At 44.7% G+C, this 15,951-nt stretch overlaps 1 protein-coding gene across 1 annotated transcript; it reads right to left on the bottom strand.

Annotated features, from left to right (window-relative positions):
* Window positions 1-10,163: 10,163 nt before the first annotated feature.
* Window positions 10,164-15,326, bottom strand: LOC122619132. Its single transcript, XM_043795874.1, has 6 exons — window positions 15,144-15,326; window positions 14,743-15,088; window positions 13,754-14,628; window positions 11,032-13,689; window positions 10,763-10,974; window positions 10,164-10,708 (listed from the first exon to the last, which is right to left on the bottom strand). Exons 1-6 carry the CDS (start codon window positions 15,216-15,218, stop codon window positions 10,387-10,389), a joined length of 4,488 nt encoding a protein of 1,495 aa, XP_043651809.1. The 5' UTR covers window positions 15,219-15,326; the 3' UTR covers window positions 10,164-10,386.
* Window positions 15,327-15,951: the final 625 nt, after the last annotated feature.

The raw sequence follows: 15,951 nt of genomic DNA on the forward strand, positions 1-15,951 counted from the left end.
CAGGGCACTGCAGTCGGGTGGCAGACAAAACAGCAACAACCAGAGCAGAACTTAGCCTAAGTGTATCTACACAATCACTGGGAGGATAAGTTGTGTCTTTCAGATAATAGGTGAAATTCAATTAACATTAAATCCACTTTCTTGGTCCTAACGAGTTGTTCCATAACTCAACTAAAAGTGTTATTAACTACCTCTTAATATATTTAGTTGGAGTACCCGCTTTTCAGCATTTGCTTTAGCTAAATCCGAACAGCTTCAATCTAGACCCACCTTTATAGGGGAAGGATACAGGTACCACCAACCCCGGGAAATGGTTGTTCTTGCTGTCGCACCAGGCGATTGATATCCTTGCAGCCCTTTGGGAATTATATATAAACGTTTCAGAGCTGAAAAAACCGAGAAAAACTGTAAATGAATTTTTCACGTGGTAAGACCAACTTCTCTCAGTGTATGCACTGTAACTGGTGCAGCCTCAGGTTCAGTTGTTGCCACTTGACTTTATTGGCAACTTCATGGAATATTCAGCAGCAAAGTTTGCGCAAGTGCCTCCGAATAATACCGCCCCAGGAGTCGCTCCTGCCGCTCGAAATCCTGGCAGTGCTGCTGCCTCATTTGGTATGCATTTTTATTCGGCTCATATACAAATGGCGGAGCACGGCGCGACTTTGGTTCGCTGGCGGGGCTGGGCGGGGCGGGGCGGGGCGGGGCGGGGCGAGGGGATGTGATCCAGATTGGTGTGACAGCGTGGGGAGCGGGGTAAGCGGGTAAGCGGGGAAGCGGGGCTTCCGGGGGATGGCGAGCTCCGCAGACCAAGTGTCACTTAAAATGCCAATACTGATTATGGCCATATCTTGCGCTCCCTCTCTGACTTGAGCCCGCTGTCTCACTTTCTCTCAGGATGGCTCAGCAAGGACTTTATGTGCGGTCAGGGCTAGGCTATTATTGGTGACAGTTTTACCTTTATGCGAATCTAAAATGCACACATGCTCGGGAATACTTTGTATGAATTCCGAAGGTATCGCCATATGCGGGTAGAGATGGTCCACTAGCTATTCAATCAGGAGGGAATAAAAACGAACACATTTCTTTCCCTAACTCCAAAAAAGCGTGGCTACTTTGGAAATTTCAGGGTTTTCAATCATCTTTACAATAGCTATCCCTGCATTACTTACAATGCTCACTAATATTACCTTGCCATCACTGCTTTTAGTATCCCGATATGTGGGTTGGTTCATTTTGGTGATTTCCCTCAACGCCAGGACCGACCAAGGGTGCTTCCCTTGGTGAAATCAAACCTAAGTTCCGTTCTAGAGCAAGGCCGTCGTGATTGCTTTTCGAAACTCGATCCGTCTGTCCACACTTGACTTCGATTAGGCCAGGCTGCCCCATTCGCCCAAAATGCCCAAAATGCCCAAAATGGCTCGGATGAGCTCAATGCGTGTGTTTTTGTTTTAGCCAATTGACCACGCAATTTGCCAACCAATAAATTAACGCATCAATAATTGATCAGACTTGTGGCCTGAAGTGGGTGTGGTAGTGTGTGTGTGGTGTATATACTTTGTCCGATTTCACGGCGAACGGGGAGAAGAGGACGGCGCCCCACGTCTCTGGTAATTTGGCTCAAACGAGCGCCTAAAATCGGCAACTGTGGTTTCTTTCTTTGTTCTTCACAGCTCGAAGAGACTTTGTTGGAGAAGATTGGAAAGCAAATCTAGTGTTGAATGTAATTTCTGTTTACCAGCATTACCAGTTACTTGTAGAGTAAAAGGGTGTACGGTTTCTAGCCCCGCCAATTACATTATATTCTTCATCAGGATCACTAGCCGAGTCGATCTGTCCACATCCTAGAGACCTAGATGCTTACTAGGCATGGGATGGTTGATATTGTTTTCACCTAACAACACTATTCTTATAAACTTGGGTTTAAATAGGAAAGGATTAAACAATTGCCAAAGTCTGTCCCAACGCAAAAGAAACCAGCACGTTGGTGAGGTCACAAGAGCAGCTCAATTAAACGCGGCTCCTAATGTAAAATGTTCGTTTCGTAACTTTGCCATCAAGAAACGGTTTGAGGGTTCCAACGACCCTTTTATTTCGCTATGACCATAAGGGTGCTTCTAATTAATTTCGCACCCACTCCAATCACCTCGATTGCCCAGAAGGAGCTACTGATTTTATGCAGCGTACCCTGCCACTTACACTTATGTACGCCGATGTAACCATATACAAATACATGAGCTCATGTTTGTTGCATGTATATGGGCATTTTTAATAAGTAACTGATTTCCTTCACGCATTTCTCACTGGCGCACAAAAGACCTCTCTTCTCCGTTCACCCCAGGGCTTTCCCCTTTCACCCACGCGCCTCTTGGAATTCTGGCCCATTTGGTGGGTGCCGTTTCAGCCGTTTTAGCCGCTTTAGCCGTTTTATAAATTAAATATGCCCGCGCGCAGTGCCAGTCAAGGATTTGGGCCGCAAACGCAAATTTGGCACAGTTTTCGGGGCCGTGTTAAATGGGTTTTCTGCGGGGAAACTGTGGGTAATTGTGTGGGAGGAGACTATTGTGGGGGAGTTCTGATTGCGATTGTCTGGATGGGCGACACACCGTTAAGCAGTTCATTTGTAGGCAATTTTCGTGCGATTACGAACAATTCCCGCACTCTCCTGCGATTAGCTCCCGAATTTATGGATACTTTGCAATGGGGAGCCATGATTTTTATGGTTTCAAGTGCCTCTTCGCGGTGGGATTGGAGTTGCGGAGGGGTTGGTTTCGCAGGGGTTGAATGATATGTGGGTCATAAATTCGCCGAGTGCGTATCTCGTTGTATGCCAAAAATTAATTAGCTAACAGCACGGTGTTTGGTATACGGTTAAATTTGTTTCCATAACAAGTAGAAACTCTCTATATTAGTCCATTGAACTAATTTTAATAACAGCTCTCTTAGCTTTATACAGAGGGAAATATTCAAGTTTTACTATCGTTTCGCCACATAAAAATAATTAAATAAGACTCGCTCGTAAAAGCCGAGAAAAACAGCACCACGGCAACTCGAAGCCTTCGTTTAGGCCATTTTGGACTCAGGCCTCCATAAAGTCACTAGACAAATGCCTGCACCGACGGCACAGATGCCGGACAGCCATTAGACATTTTGAAAGCAAATTATAACATTTAAGTGCCATTCAAATGCGGATCGAAAAGTGTCTCTCCACGTCTTTCCTGACTCTGGGTTCGAATCAAAGTGCCCACAACCCGTTTCCCTGTGATTTGCATATACAAATTGGCTAAATGCACTAAATCGCCGCGATCGGGTCACAAATATTAAGCGGACACCCTTCATAGCACGGTTATCTCAACTACCCCGGTTAATTGCTTAATTTGTTGAGACACACTGCTCAGGCCCTCAGGGCATTAGAGCGGGCATTGGGAATTTTTACGATTCCGATTCCGATTCCCATTCCGATTTTGATTCCGATACCAATTCCAATTTCCCAGCGACCTTTCTACCTGCCCTCGTGTCGTATGCAATGCATATGCACGGCATACACCGTATGCAATGGGCATGAGTCATATTCGATCTTTCTGGGATGCAATTTGCTTATCGACACTCCGAAAACGACTCGAGAAATGCGTCTCCTGTCTCCTGGCGGTGGCTTCAATAATTTTATTGCTACGAGGGCCTCGTCGACGGCGACGTCGCTGCAATCAATTAGCATTGTGACCTGTTTCTCTACCGCTCCCTCTGCTCCCTCCGCTCCCTCCGCCGCCCCTCGCCGCGCGCATTCTTATCACTTTGACGCGCTTGTTAATGAACGAGCTGGGGCTGAGACCGAAACCACACTGCGAGAAATGTTCGTTTGCTGCAGTGGACGGCAGAGCTACTTGGTGTAACAGAGCTTGCAAATCCTCGTAGATAATACGATTATCAGGAGGTAGGAGACAGGAAAATGTTCCGAAGAACCTTCATCGACCTCCTCGACCTTGTTAGATGTAAAGACTTCTTTCGTAGTTCTTCAAGCAATAATCCCTTAAGACCTGAGATAACTGCACTTATTCGAGGCGAAACGTGGAGATCAGCTTAGTATAATTCTCTCAGTGCACCAACTTGAGGGACTCGGGGTCGAGATTCCCCTGGAGTGGCTTGTCGTCCCGTGCCCCCCACCGCTCGTATTTTGATGCATCGATCTGTGAGCGACTTTGTTTTGTGCTTTGGTTATGATTATTGTTATGGCGCCGATTTCTTAAAAGCTTTTTGCTTAAAACGCATTTTAAATGCTAATTAAAATGTGTTTATTTCTTCAAGCAAATCATTAACAAGTTTCTCGCCGAGGTGTTTAATATTTAATTTGGGAACTCATGCTCAGTATTCGATTCGATTCGCCTGGGACAGCGCTGAAAAATGAGTGGATGAGAAATTATAAAAAGCTCGCAACTGACAATGAAACAAAGATCAAAAATCATTTTTCAAATGGTTGTGCGGATGCAAATTAGCGTTTTCCATTTATTTTTTCTACGTTTCTGCTATTCTTGGCCCGTTCCGGGTATAACTAATGAAAAATTTCATCCTAGTTGGCCGTCTGTTCCCAAAACAATTAAAAACGGCAAGAAGGATGCCTGGTTGGCCGGGATGGCCGGGATGGCCGGGATTGCCGGGATTGGGTCGTTCATCATGTGAAATGCACTTCGGTGAAAATGGAAAAGCTCCGGCGGAAGCGCGCGGGATTGTCTGGAGAGAAAGTGGAAGGCGGAGAGGGGCCGTGAATCAGAGTTCATTAATTTCAAATGGCCTCAGCCGAGAAGCCTCGTCCAGGTGTTGGGAAATGCATCCAGCGGTCTGCTGCCAGAGAACCGCCCTGGCCAACTGACAAATGAAACTTGTTTGCTCCTCCGCCGAGTCCCAGAGCTCTGCCAAGTGGGAGTTGCACGACTGTGAGTGGGACTGCAGGCCGCGGCTAATGGTGATAGAACCACCTCGGAGTTGCCAGCCTCTGGCTCTTGAATATTTCAAAATGGCCGGCCTGTCATTGGCAGAAGAATGATGAACTTTGAGTCAGAGGGATTCCAAATGGGTATAGGCTCATTTCTGAAGGCACTCAATATTCTACGTATTTGTATTGAAATTGTGTTCTTATTTAACATTAAACAGTTGAATTCGAGGTTTTGAAACATCTTACGATTTTATACTGCAATCCAAAATGTTTCAATCCTTGTGCAGTCTCCACTCTTTTGATCAATACAAAGTTAAGAACATTTTGAATATAGAAGCTAGCTTGCAAATTTTCCTATGCAAATTTAAAAAATGAGTATACATTTTTGTTTACTTCAACTACCAATCGAAATGCCATTGGAAGTCTGTCGTAAAACTATTTTATACAACTTTTCCGGCGTACCATAGTTAGTTAATCCATTCATTGTTAGTTGTTTGTTTTAATATTAATGTTTACAATTCAAAAGGGCTTTTAAATGTTGAAAATATTTAAAAGCCATTACGGGCAGCCTAAACTGCCATTTGGACCAAGATCTTTGTGCAACCTCGACGACCGAGTGACAAAGCTTGATGAATGTCTGTGCAGGCGTAAGATGTCGTCGAACCCCCTCCATCAAAAATAGCCCCTTCAGCCACCTCATATACCAATTTCCGTTGCCGAGACACTGCGATTGGCCAGCTTCCATTACACCCACACTCCATCCAAATCCGGCGTCGCCGTCCACCAATTGCCCACTTAATGGATCGCAAGCGCAGTTAATAACGCTCCAAGAGAAGGCAGTAAAACTGTGCCAGCTTGGTAACTCCAAATCGGATTCTCGAGCCGAACACGGGGGCAATTAAAGACTCAACCGCAAAACCGTTGTTAATGACAGCCGGAGGATGGGGACTGGATCCTGTCCGGTCCGAAGCTGACCACGTGTGACAAATTGACGCTTTTTAATTTCGCCTGCACCCACACCACCACCACCACCAAACGAAAAGTGCCACACGGATCCTGCTCCGCCCTCCGCCCTTCGTCATCCACCATCCGCCGGCCGGAGTTCCAAGTTTTTAGCTGATTGATGACATCGTTGTGGTTGTTCTTGTTGCTCCATGTGCCGCTGATGCTGAAGCTGATGCTGATGTCTTTAAAAAGGTGTTTTCATTTTGCATGCGAAAACAGCGACCTGATTAATTGCCTCGCACAATCGAAAGGGGTGAGAGGAATCCACCTGGACGGTGACTCTGCACTGGAAACTTTACAAGTTTGCACACAAGGAGTTTGATGATACAACACAACATTATAAGACACGATTAAATAATCTTTTAAACACTGAATTTGACTTAATATTAGCTTGTAGTTCTGAAATGATTACCTTTGAATGACAAAATTGCTACTTCACTTCGTAATACATTGCTCAGACACTAAATTTCTTTATTAACATGCAGATTTATTGCGATCCCTCGGTTAAAATAACAAAACATATACAACGTAGCCTTTTCCGCTCTGTGCATTTGTTTAACAAACGATGTGCATGTCTGGTGTGGCGATAAGAAGCCAGCCAAATGCAGTCGGGCTCATAATAGAGTTGAAGTGGCGCTGGGACTGCGAGCCAACCAAATCAAAATGTTAATGACACTCTCAATACAGTTATCACGGCAAGGCTCCAGCTCCAGGAGGAGATCGGGTGTCGATGGAGACGGAGGCGGAGGCGGAAAAGGAGGCTGAAGCGAAGGCGGAGTTGGAGTTGGAGTTGGATGCCTGGCCACTTGACCGAGCCTTTTAACATTTTTGCCATACCCATCCGCGTCGTGGCTGTTAAGTTGTCATTTCCATTATGACCATGTCGCTTTAGCATTTAACAAATAGTTGAGACATTTACATGCGGCGATAAGCGGGCACACGGAGCGTATACGCATCGTTTCTGGACGGGAACTGGAACGGGATCGGGAACGGAAACGGGAATGGGAATGGACATGGGCACTCCAAATGCTCGGCGATTTGTGTTAATGTATTTATGCCCGAGAGCTAATTGATGTCGCCTTTATGTGGCGGGGCAGCGAATTTAGTATTCATTTGGCCAGCGTCTCCACGCCTGTCACGCATTAATCAAAGACAGCGGCCATAAAGCCTCGTAAATATGTAAGCATCCAGTCGTGGCCCACACAAAGTCCAGTCCATACAATTATGGACTGGCGCTTTTGACAAGCAAACACGATAATATGACAAGAGCAGTCAACGGCTCATCAGCAAAGTTATCACTGGGGCAGCGAAGACACAAAGAACTGCGTACCGGATGTGGATGATGCGCTTGGATGATCGGCTATGGCCACGATTACTACGGACCCCTGGTCTCCAAGTAATGTGTGCTGACAAGCCGCTAGGCGACCAAGCTCACTGAATGAAAGCCGAGAAAAATTGTAAAGCGATAAAGCCAGGCAACACACAAAGCCAGGTCGTGAGTCAAACAAAGAAACCTATCGAGAACATAAATATGCATATCGAAAATGGCTTAGACAATATCAATTTGTCAGGAGATATGATAGGAGTCAGGAGTCGGGGAGGGAGACCCGCAACCTCGTTGGTGGGCGTTTCCATTGTCTCACCAAATGGCCAGCGGGCAATTTGAAATCGATTTGTCATTGAGAAGGAATTGAGCCAAACCTACCTTATGGCCTGCACTGAAAAACATTATTGTTATTGTTTGTAGAGCGGTTCATGAACTCTGGGATTACAGATGTACGCTTTGGGGTAATGGTGGTACTGGAAATTAAAAACCACACTACAGAAATCATAAAAGTAATGCAAGTAGTTAGCTAGTTAAGCGAGGACTTAGAGAATTTCTTAGAATGTGAGTCCCTTTTTTAACCTGTTAATTCTTGAATGAATCAATGTCTAGGCTGTGCGCTCTTCTGAGTGCCAGCGCTTCGTCTGCTCTTCATTATAAATCATTTCCAGTGATCATTTCCGTGAAGCGACTTGGACCTTTTTAGGCAATGCCAATGCCAATGCCAATCAGCGAAAACACTTCCGATGAGATCGGCTGCGATTGCCGACCACTTATTGCAGTTCTCTGGAGAGAAAGAGATAGTTTAGCAGCACGTCCGACGTACACCTTTGCGTAATTCCCACAAAACGTTTTGTTTGAAATTGAAATTGGTTTTGTTTGGCAAGACAATTTAACCGCAAATCGGGTAAAACGATGGACCCAGCCCCTTTGGGCCGACCGTTTATGAAGCCCAGGCCCAAAGTGAAACTCTGAGAACGCATTCGAAATTCGAGCGCGATTTAGCATACCCTACAAAAGAACGAACTACAAAATTGGACTCGGCGCATCAGGCAGGCACGTTTCGTATTAAGAAAATCGCCGGGGCCGTAAAGACTCCAGGACCGGGTTACAACCTGCAATTGGCTTGACTCGGCCATGATGGACTCGGCTATGAAGTGGCCATGTCTTGGACTGGCCATCGCATTCACAGCGAATCAATTTCAAACAGCCATCCATCGCTTGGATCATCAACAAGTCAACGTCATCATCGCCGGGCCAGGGAATTGCTGATTGCCGCAAAATCATTTTTGCATTTCGAGCGGCAACAAAAACTCTTTGAGCTGATGTTGATGAAAACGATTTTAAATTATTTTATTGCAATTGCAAAATGGTATTGCCATTGCCCGACTGGCTGGCTGAGTTTGGCTCACGGCTCACAGCTCACGGCTCACGGCTTACGACCATGCCGCATGGCTATATCAATTTTTTGCGCTTTTTCTGTTTTATTGCTACTCCATTAAAATTGAATTGACTTTTTGTTGTTGCTGCTTGCCGTTTCTGCAGCTGTTGTTGCTGTTGTTACTGTGGACCAGGTTGCTGTTGAAAACATAATAATGGTTATTACGTTGAAACGATTGTGCGATTGTTGTTAAATTAAAAATTATTGATTATGCCGCATACTGCAACGGAAAAATTTCGGTAGATAACTATGGACATAAACATACTGCATAAAACAAGTCTAAAACGCCGATGAGCAGGACAGCCCGCCAAAAATTAAAATATAGTCAAACTTAATTTTCCAGAAATTTGGTACGTTGGTCAATAGGTCGTTAACCCAGTCGTAGGGAATGAAATCAGTTACATAAATACAAACTAGAACCCGAAAGTAGCGCTAAAGCAGAAAGCACTAGGGTGTAATTTAAATGCACCCATATACATATGCACCAGGTCCGCCGAGTGCAGGTTTCCTCAGCTGCGAGGTCTTTCGCGGTGTCCGTGGTCCGGAATGGTCAAGCATTCACTCTCTGCCTGCTCCAGCTAGATCGTGCTGGATGAGTTTCATATGTCATTCAATCGAGCTTTTCACTATGTGAGTAAAGGGTATCTTATAGTCGCCCCCCTCAGCAGTCTCTCTTTTAAGTTGTATAGCTATAATGAAATTATATGAAGGACAATACCTTTTCAATTAATATTTTTTACTTTAGTAATGAACAAGTTTATACGAGTCTTAGACACATTGCAACTATTTTACATGCAATTACCCACGTGGGTTTACTATCTTAACTGCTAATAATAATAATTTAACTTATAACTTCAAGTACGTCTTATAACTTCCAACGACAATCTAATATTGTGCGCCATCTGGCGGACTGTTCGCTCCCACGTAACAAATAAGAAGGCGAAGTATTTTTTATGATAAGAGGACATCCGAAGTACAGCGCCATCTAGTAAACCATTCGAATAGTAATATATATGTATAGTCTGGCAACACTACACAAGGAATAATTTCGTAGTTGACGAGTTCAGTGTTACCAGAATGTTGTGTTCTAAAAAGTGTTGGGAAGCACTTTTGGATACGTATTGATATTCATATATATCGATTCACCTTTTAGGCGCTCATTTTAAAAAGGTTTTGTGACATCTATGCTCGCGTGTTTGTTATAAAATGGTATTCAATTCAGTTTCCCCAAGAAAAAGTTATAAATTAAAATGTGGTATTAAAGTATTCTGTATTTGCTAATCATAATAAGTAGAAGAAAGGGCTTTCGAGCCCATAGAGTATTTTAATTCTTGAACTATTCCAGCGCCCCCATTATACTCTAAATTGTTCGCATGTTCAGAAACTGCACAAGTTTTTATTTGACAGCGGAACTACTCAAGTAAATAAGGGTAGCAATCAGAAAAACTTTACTTTCAGTTATTTTGTTATTATGTTCACCTAAAATAAATTAACCTAGTTAAATTAGTGTACTTTCTTGCGTTAAAACTCTAAATCTTTTCTTAAGTAACAACAATCAATTGGACTTCTAAAGATCTGTATCACGTATTGACATAAATTTACAAGATTAAAGTAACATTTCCATCAAACGATATAAAATCGGAACATCTTAACAAATCACAAATAATGTAATGCAATGGCACGGCGCTCTTAATCAACTAAAACCACATCATCTTCATCGCTTGAAGTGCTCATGGTTTGCAAACGTCGTCGTTTATTAGTCGGAGCCGGAGGCACTTTACCTAGTCGACGCTGCTTTCGTCGCTCCTTTAGAATGCGTTCGGCTTTCTCTAGAGGGCATTCAGAGACATCACGCCCTCGTTCAATCGTGGAGCTTTCATCATCGACGATAAATGAGCATTGCATGTACTGCGAGGAATCGTCTTCCACTGGCTGAGAAAATATATGGGACTCGTCGCGAAAAACTCGTGGAGGGGGCATCTTGAAGGCACCTGGCCTTTGAATGGGGCTCCTAAAAATGAGATGTCATTTAATTAGACGTTTTTGGCTTTCACCCTCGACTTACTTCATTGCACGGAGGTAAATAGCATGAGTGTTTGTGTCGTTATGGTCCTCATCATCGCTTGAAACGATCATAGAGTCCTTCAGATATGTGCCAATGGTAGTTTCTCCTTCTTCCTCATGGTCTGATCCGCTTTTATCGGCCTCATCCAAAATAAAGGAATTGAATTTACTACGTTTGTGTCGAGGTCTCGTTGGAGTTGTAGGCGTATCAGGCTGAAAAGTATAAATTAGTTGTATAGATAAAATTCTAAACTGCAGGTAAGAACATACCATTTGCGTGTTGGGAATTTGCTCGTATTCATCGGAATCGCAATTTCCTTGGGTTTCCTGAACCTGTGGCTTTTGTTCCTCTTCCTCATCGGAACTTATAACAATCTTGCGTTTGATTGGACGCCGCGCAATAGGAGAATCCTCTTCGTCTTTAGCCAGTGGGATTGTGGTATTTGTTGAAGTTATACGGTGCAGATTCTCCGCAGCTTTAGCCAGACGACCACGTCCCCGCATTCGACTTAAATATAGATCAAAGATGCTTGGGGACTTATCCTGGATCAAGGAATTCGTGCGTTTCCGGTTCTCCGGCGAATTAAGACCTACTGCACTCGGCGGTGGGCCAGGCAAAGTCTTTGCTGCAGTCTTGGCTGCCAATTTGGCGGCCAGACTTCTTCCTTGTGGCTTCAAAGGCGACATGGATTCAGACCCAAAGATATCTGGCGAAACGGTTCGCGAGTAGTCCTCAGGTGCGATCACGCGACATGAGTATTTATTCGTTTCTGTACCTAAAAGCTGTATATTTTTCTTTTGCTGGCTCATTAGCTCTAACTCTTCTGCCATTGGCTCTAGAAAGTCCGTAAAGTCATCATTTGTTTGTTGAATTATCAATTCTACTTCCTCTGCCATCGGCTCTAAAAATTCTTTCAAGTCTTCGGCCGTTAGATCAACTGCATCATTGTACGTTGTTTCTTTCTGCAGGCAGTTTTTCTCCACTTTCTCCGTTTGGTTATCTCGGACGTTTTCTTGTGCCTTTCCCTTTGTCTGAGAGGTTAATTCGAGTTCCTCGTCCATTGGCTCTAGAAAAGCATCCAAGTCGATATCCAAATCATCAGCATTGGATTCCACCTGTATTTTCAGGTTTGAAGAGGACTTAACTTCTACTTTCGTGTCGTCCATGCTCATTGGATATATCTCACTTTTTTCATCAACAGGACAGTGATTTGATTCACCTGAAGATTCTGAAATGGGAATGGGAGTTGATCTTTGACTTTCTTCTACGGCAGGATAGCGACTTGTCTCAATTGTAGACTCTGGGATAGGAATGGGTGTCGACCTTTCAGTCGCTTCAATCTGCAAAATCGATTCACTAGCGCTCATCAAGGAATTTAAGCGACCCAAGTTGTCCCCTAATTCGCTGGCTTCCATTTCGTTATGATACTCCTCTTCAAATTTGCCCTGCAGGGTCTCAAACTTAAATCTTCTCAAGGGGTTCACCCTCAGCGGCGTTGAGCTATGTGGGACAAGATCCGCGGCTGATAAGTTCAATTGCTGGCTTAGGTACATGGACTCGCATTTCACGTCTTCCTCCTGTTGCTCCCACTTCTCTTCTGACCAGGACGCTTCAATGCCACCGAGTTGCTCATTTACTGTGGTTTCCAGACTTCGAAGTTCAAGTTTTTCCAAAAGATCTTGCTTCAGTTCAAAATTGTCCGAGTTCAGGCCATGCTCATTCAGGCCCTCGAAAATCTTATCACAAATCGTTTCGAACTTCTTCGGACTCCGATTATAAATAGGATTCTTTTCATCCCTGAAGCTAATCTCTGCTCCGTTATCATCCGCTTGGAGAAGCTCCGTCATTTTGTCCATTCCATCGCAAATGTCCAGCAGCAGTTGATAATTATTTCTAGTACGTCGCTGTCGACTATTCAGGCGATCATCAGCTATATTCAACTCGCTCTGGACTTGCATCTTTGAATGTGTTTCCCTCAGAAATTCGGGATTACTTTTCAGTAAGTAGAGCTTTATTTGCCTGGGTAAGTGATCGTCCTGCAGATGGCTTATAAGATCCTTGGAGTCCGATACCAATGGTTTGTTTGACTGCAGAAGGCGAGTGAGTTTTCGGAGGCGTTGCACATCTTCCTGACTTCTGGTTAATGTTGAGCTGCCTTGAGATTCCCCAAAGAAATTCTTCAGATTTACGCTGCGCCTTAGGACTTGCTGCATAACCATTTGCTGGGACGCTTCGCTCATTTGGTACGGCTTTATTCCCTGCAATATTCCGTGCTGACTCTCAGTTGGTGCGCTTGCTTTAAAGTATTTCTGTAGGCTACCAGTCTTTGCCATTGGTTGCTTCTGCTTCCTGAGTTCTTTGATCTTGGCTAATGACTTTAGCTTGGGTTTCTCCTCAACAGCTGGCTCCATGTGTTTCTCTTCGCACTTCGGTTGAAACTGTGATGGCACCATTCGAGGATTTTGTTCATAAAGCGACAATTTAACAACGGATGAATTTAATAGCTTCTTGTTAATCTGATCCTTGTTGGCCAGAACATCCTTAAGCACCTGCTGTTCGCGTCCCTCGGTCACTAGCATAACCACCTCTCCATTCTTCTTCCTTCCAGTCCGCCCAATCCGCTGAACGAATCTAGTAGGATTAGAGCTGCAAATGTCGAAGCACACAATCATCTCCACTTCGCCTACATCTATACCCTCCTCTCCGATCGACGTGGCCACCAGAACGTTGCTAGTGCCGGATCGAAAGTCGGCCATTATTTGCAGCTGCTGTTTCTGGGTGAGAGCATAGCTTGCTCCAACTGTGCTGCCCTGGCCAACAAAGCAGCGAGGTCGGAGCACCGGCCTGTGTTGAAGGAGTAGACGGTGAATCAGCATTACGGACTCACGGTACTCGCAGAAAACAATGGCGCGGGAATCGGCGTTTGCCTATTAAGAAAATAATTGTATTATAGCTTCATGTTACTCGCAAAATGCTGATGTTTTTTCCTACCTGAAAGTGTTGGACCAACACCTGTCGCAACTTTTCGTATTTTGCATGTCCAAAGTCTAAATCAGAAGGCAAAGGCGGCACTTCACCATTCGTCATGGCATGAGTGCTGTAATCTAGGGGGTTGGCGCCGAGTTCTTGGCGGACCTGCTCTACCAAATTCCTTAGATCACTATCTTTGGCCAGTACAAATTTCTCTCGTCCGTCCTCGGCGGCATCAAAATTGTTGACGAAAACGCGAAGACCGTGCCGCTCCATTAGTTCCAGCGAGTGGTACATGCTGATGCACATGGCAAAGTTGCCCATTATTATGTTGTGATCCGGATGCCGCTGGCCTTGCGCCGATCGTTCGATGAAGCTTTTCTGCTCAAAGAGTAAACTGTTTTTGCTCACGTTTCCCTTGTTGCCCTTAAAAATTTCCGATTCCAAAAGCTGACGTAGGTATGGTTCGATGATCTGCAGCAATCGTTCTCTCGGCTCCTTGATTCGCTCCTTCAAGGAGACCACTATGGTTCGAATAGTCCGCCTGTGTATGTAGGGCTGCACGTCGATCGAGGTGTCCCAGCGCACTTGCAGATTGGAAATGTATAGGTTTTGGCACACAGCGGCCACATCCTCCATAGTTCTTCCCGGTGTAGCGGACAGAGCCAGCATCCGGAAGTTCCTGTTACGCGCCATCAGGCAGTCGGCCACTTGGGTGTAGGCATAGCGACCTTTGGCCCGGTGCGCCTCATCCACCACTATCAACTTAATGGACTCAAAGGGAAAGGTGGATCCGCCATCAGTTTCCAGCATGTCTGAGTGCACCACCTGTGGCGTGGCAAAGAAGACCCGTTTGGAGCCCCACAGCTCAGCTCGTTTGGGTCGAGGAAGTTGGCCTGGAAGAAAATGGGATTGAAACTGATTTTTTGTGTTCGAGGTTTGTTAATCGTAGTTCCTTTGTCATATGACCCCGCAAGCATTTGTAAATAAGTCTCCTAATTTGAACTGACCTGTCAGTTGCACCGTATCCGCAGATGGGAAGGGCATAATCTTCTGGGATGCGTGGATCTGCTGCGAGACCAGCGGCCTTGTGGGTGCCATGAACACGATCTTTCCCGTTGGATACCACCTGTAGAAGTTGTACATCAGCACTGCCGCAATGAATGTTTTTCCCAATCCCGTGGGAAGCACCACCAGGGTGTTTTTGAACAGCGCCGACTGCACGATGGTTTGTTGATAGGATCGCGGGGGCAGGTTGTTTGGATATATCCAGTTGTGACCAGTGGCCATATCGAAGCCTACACAGGATTCGTCGGAGAGTTCCGGTCGTGGGTGCCCGTCCGCTGCATCGGCTTCCTGAAGATCCAAACAGTGGGAAACTCCTTGTTTGCACGATTATTCGAGTAAATACCTCGTTCTCCTGCTCTTCGTGCATCGCCAAGGCCGCCACTAGGTCTTCGTCGTCGTCGATCCAATTCACATCCATGATAACAGCAATCTTTTGATAACAACTGGTCGAAGACGATCTACATTTTGATTTGAAAGTGTTTACATTGCATTACATTGTGTTTACAACATAACATTCAGTTAGTGATGAGCTAATCGTTTCAGGTGGCGCTGATGGTGAGACGCGCGATATCGATCATACAACTCGTGACACGAAATTAAATATTTGTCTGTAAATTCCTGTACTAACATTTTTTCGTTAGAATAGATAGAATAGAATAGATAGATTGTATTATTCCCATAACATTTTTGTTACCCATCTAAGCAAATCTAAAGCGGCTTTTCACCGCGCGGTTTCTGCGAGCCATTAAACAGTGCTCTAAAATGGCGGCAGATACTAAAGTGGCAGCACTCGTCCAGATGGCGCCACTGCTTTATATCTTTGGCAAACTCTTAATTCAAATAAAAGTGCGCCAGTTTCAAACAGTGAAAAGTTGATTTTAGTGAATACTGAATACTGAAAAAAACAATGTTGCTGCGTGATCGGATGGCAATGGTGGATTCAAATTAAAAGAGCTATTTGAGCGTTTAAGGTATCAACACCCATCACGTGTATCATTTATATCCAAAATAAAAAGTAAAATGACGAATTCCTTACGAAAACGCAGACCTCACAATTTGCCCGGAAATGTCAAGCCCCATTTAGTGTCGCCAGTTCGTAATTGGGCGAATACACTGCGTGCTTACAGATTGCCCGAGTACTTTTCGCGATA

The sequence above is a fragment of the Drosophila teissieri genome, chromosome 3R (genome assembly GCF_016746235.2).
Source record: "Drosophila teissieri strain GT53w chromosome 3R, Prin_Dtei_1.1, whole genome shotgun sequence".
Lineage (NCBI taxonomy): Eukaryota > Metazoa > Arthropoda > Insecta > Diptera > Drosophilidae > Drosophila > Drosophila teissieri.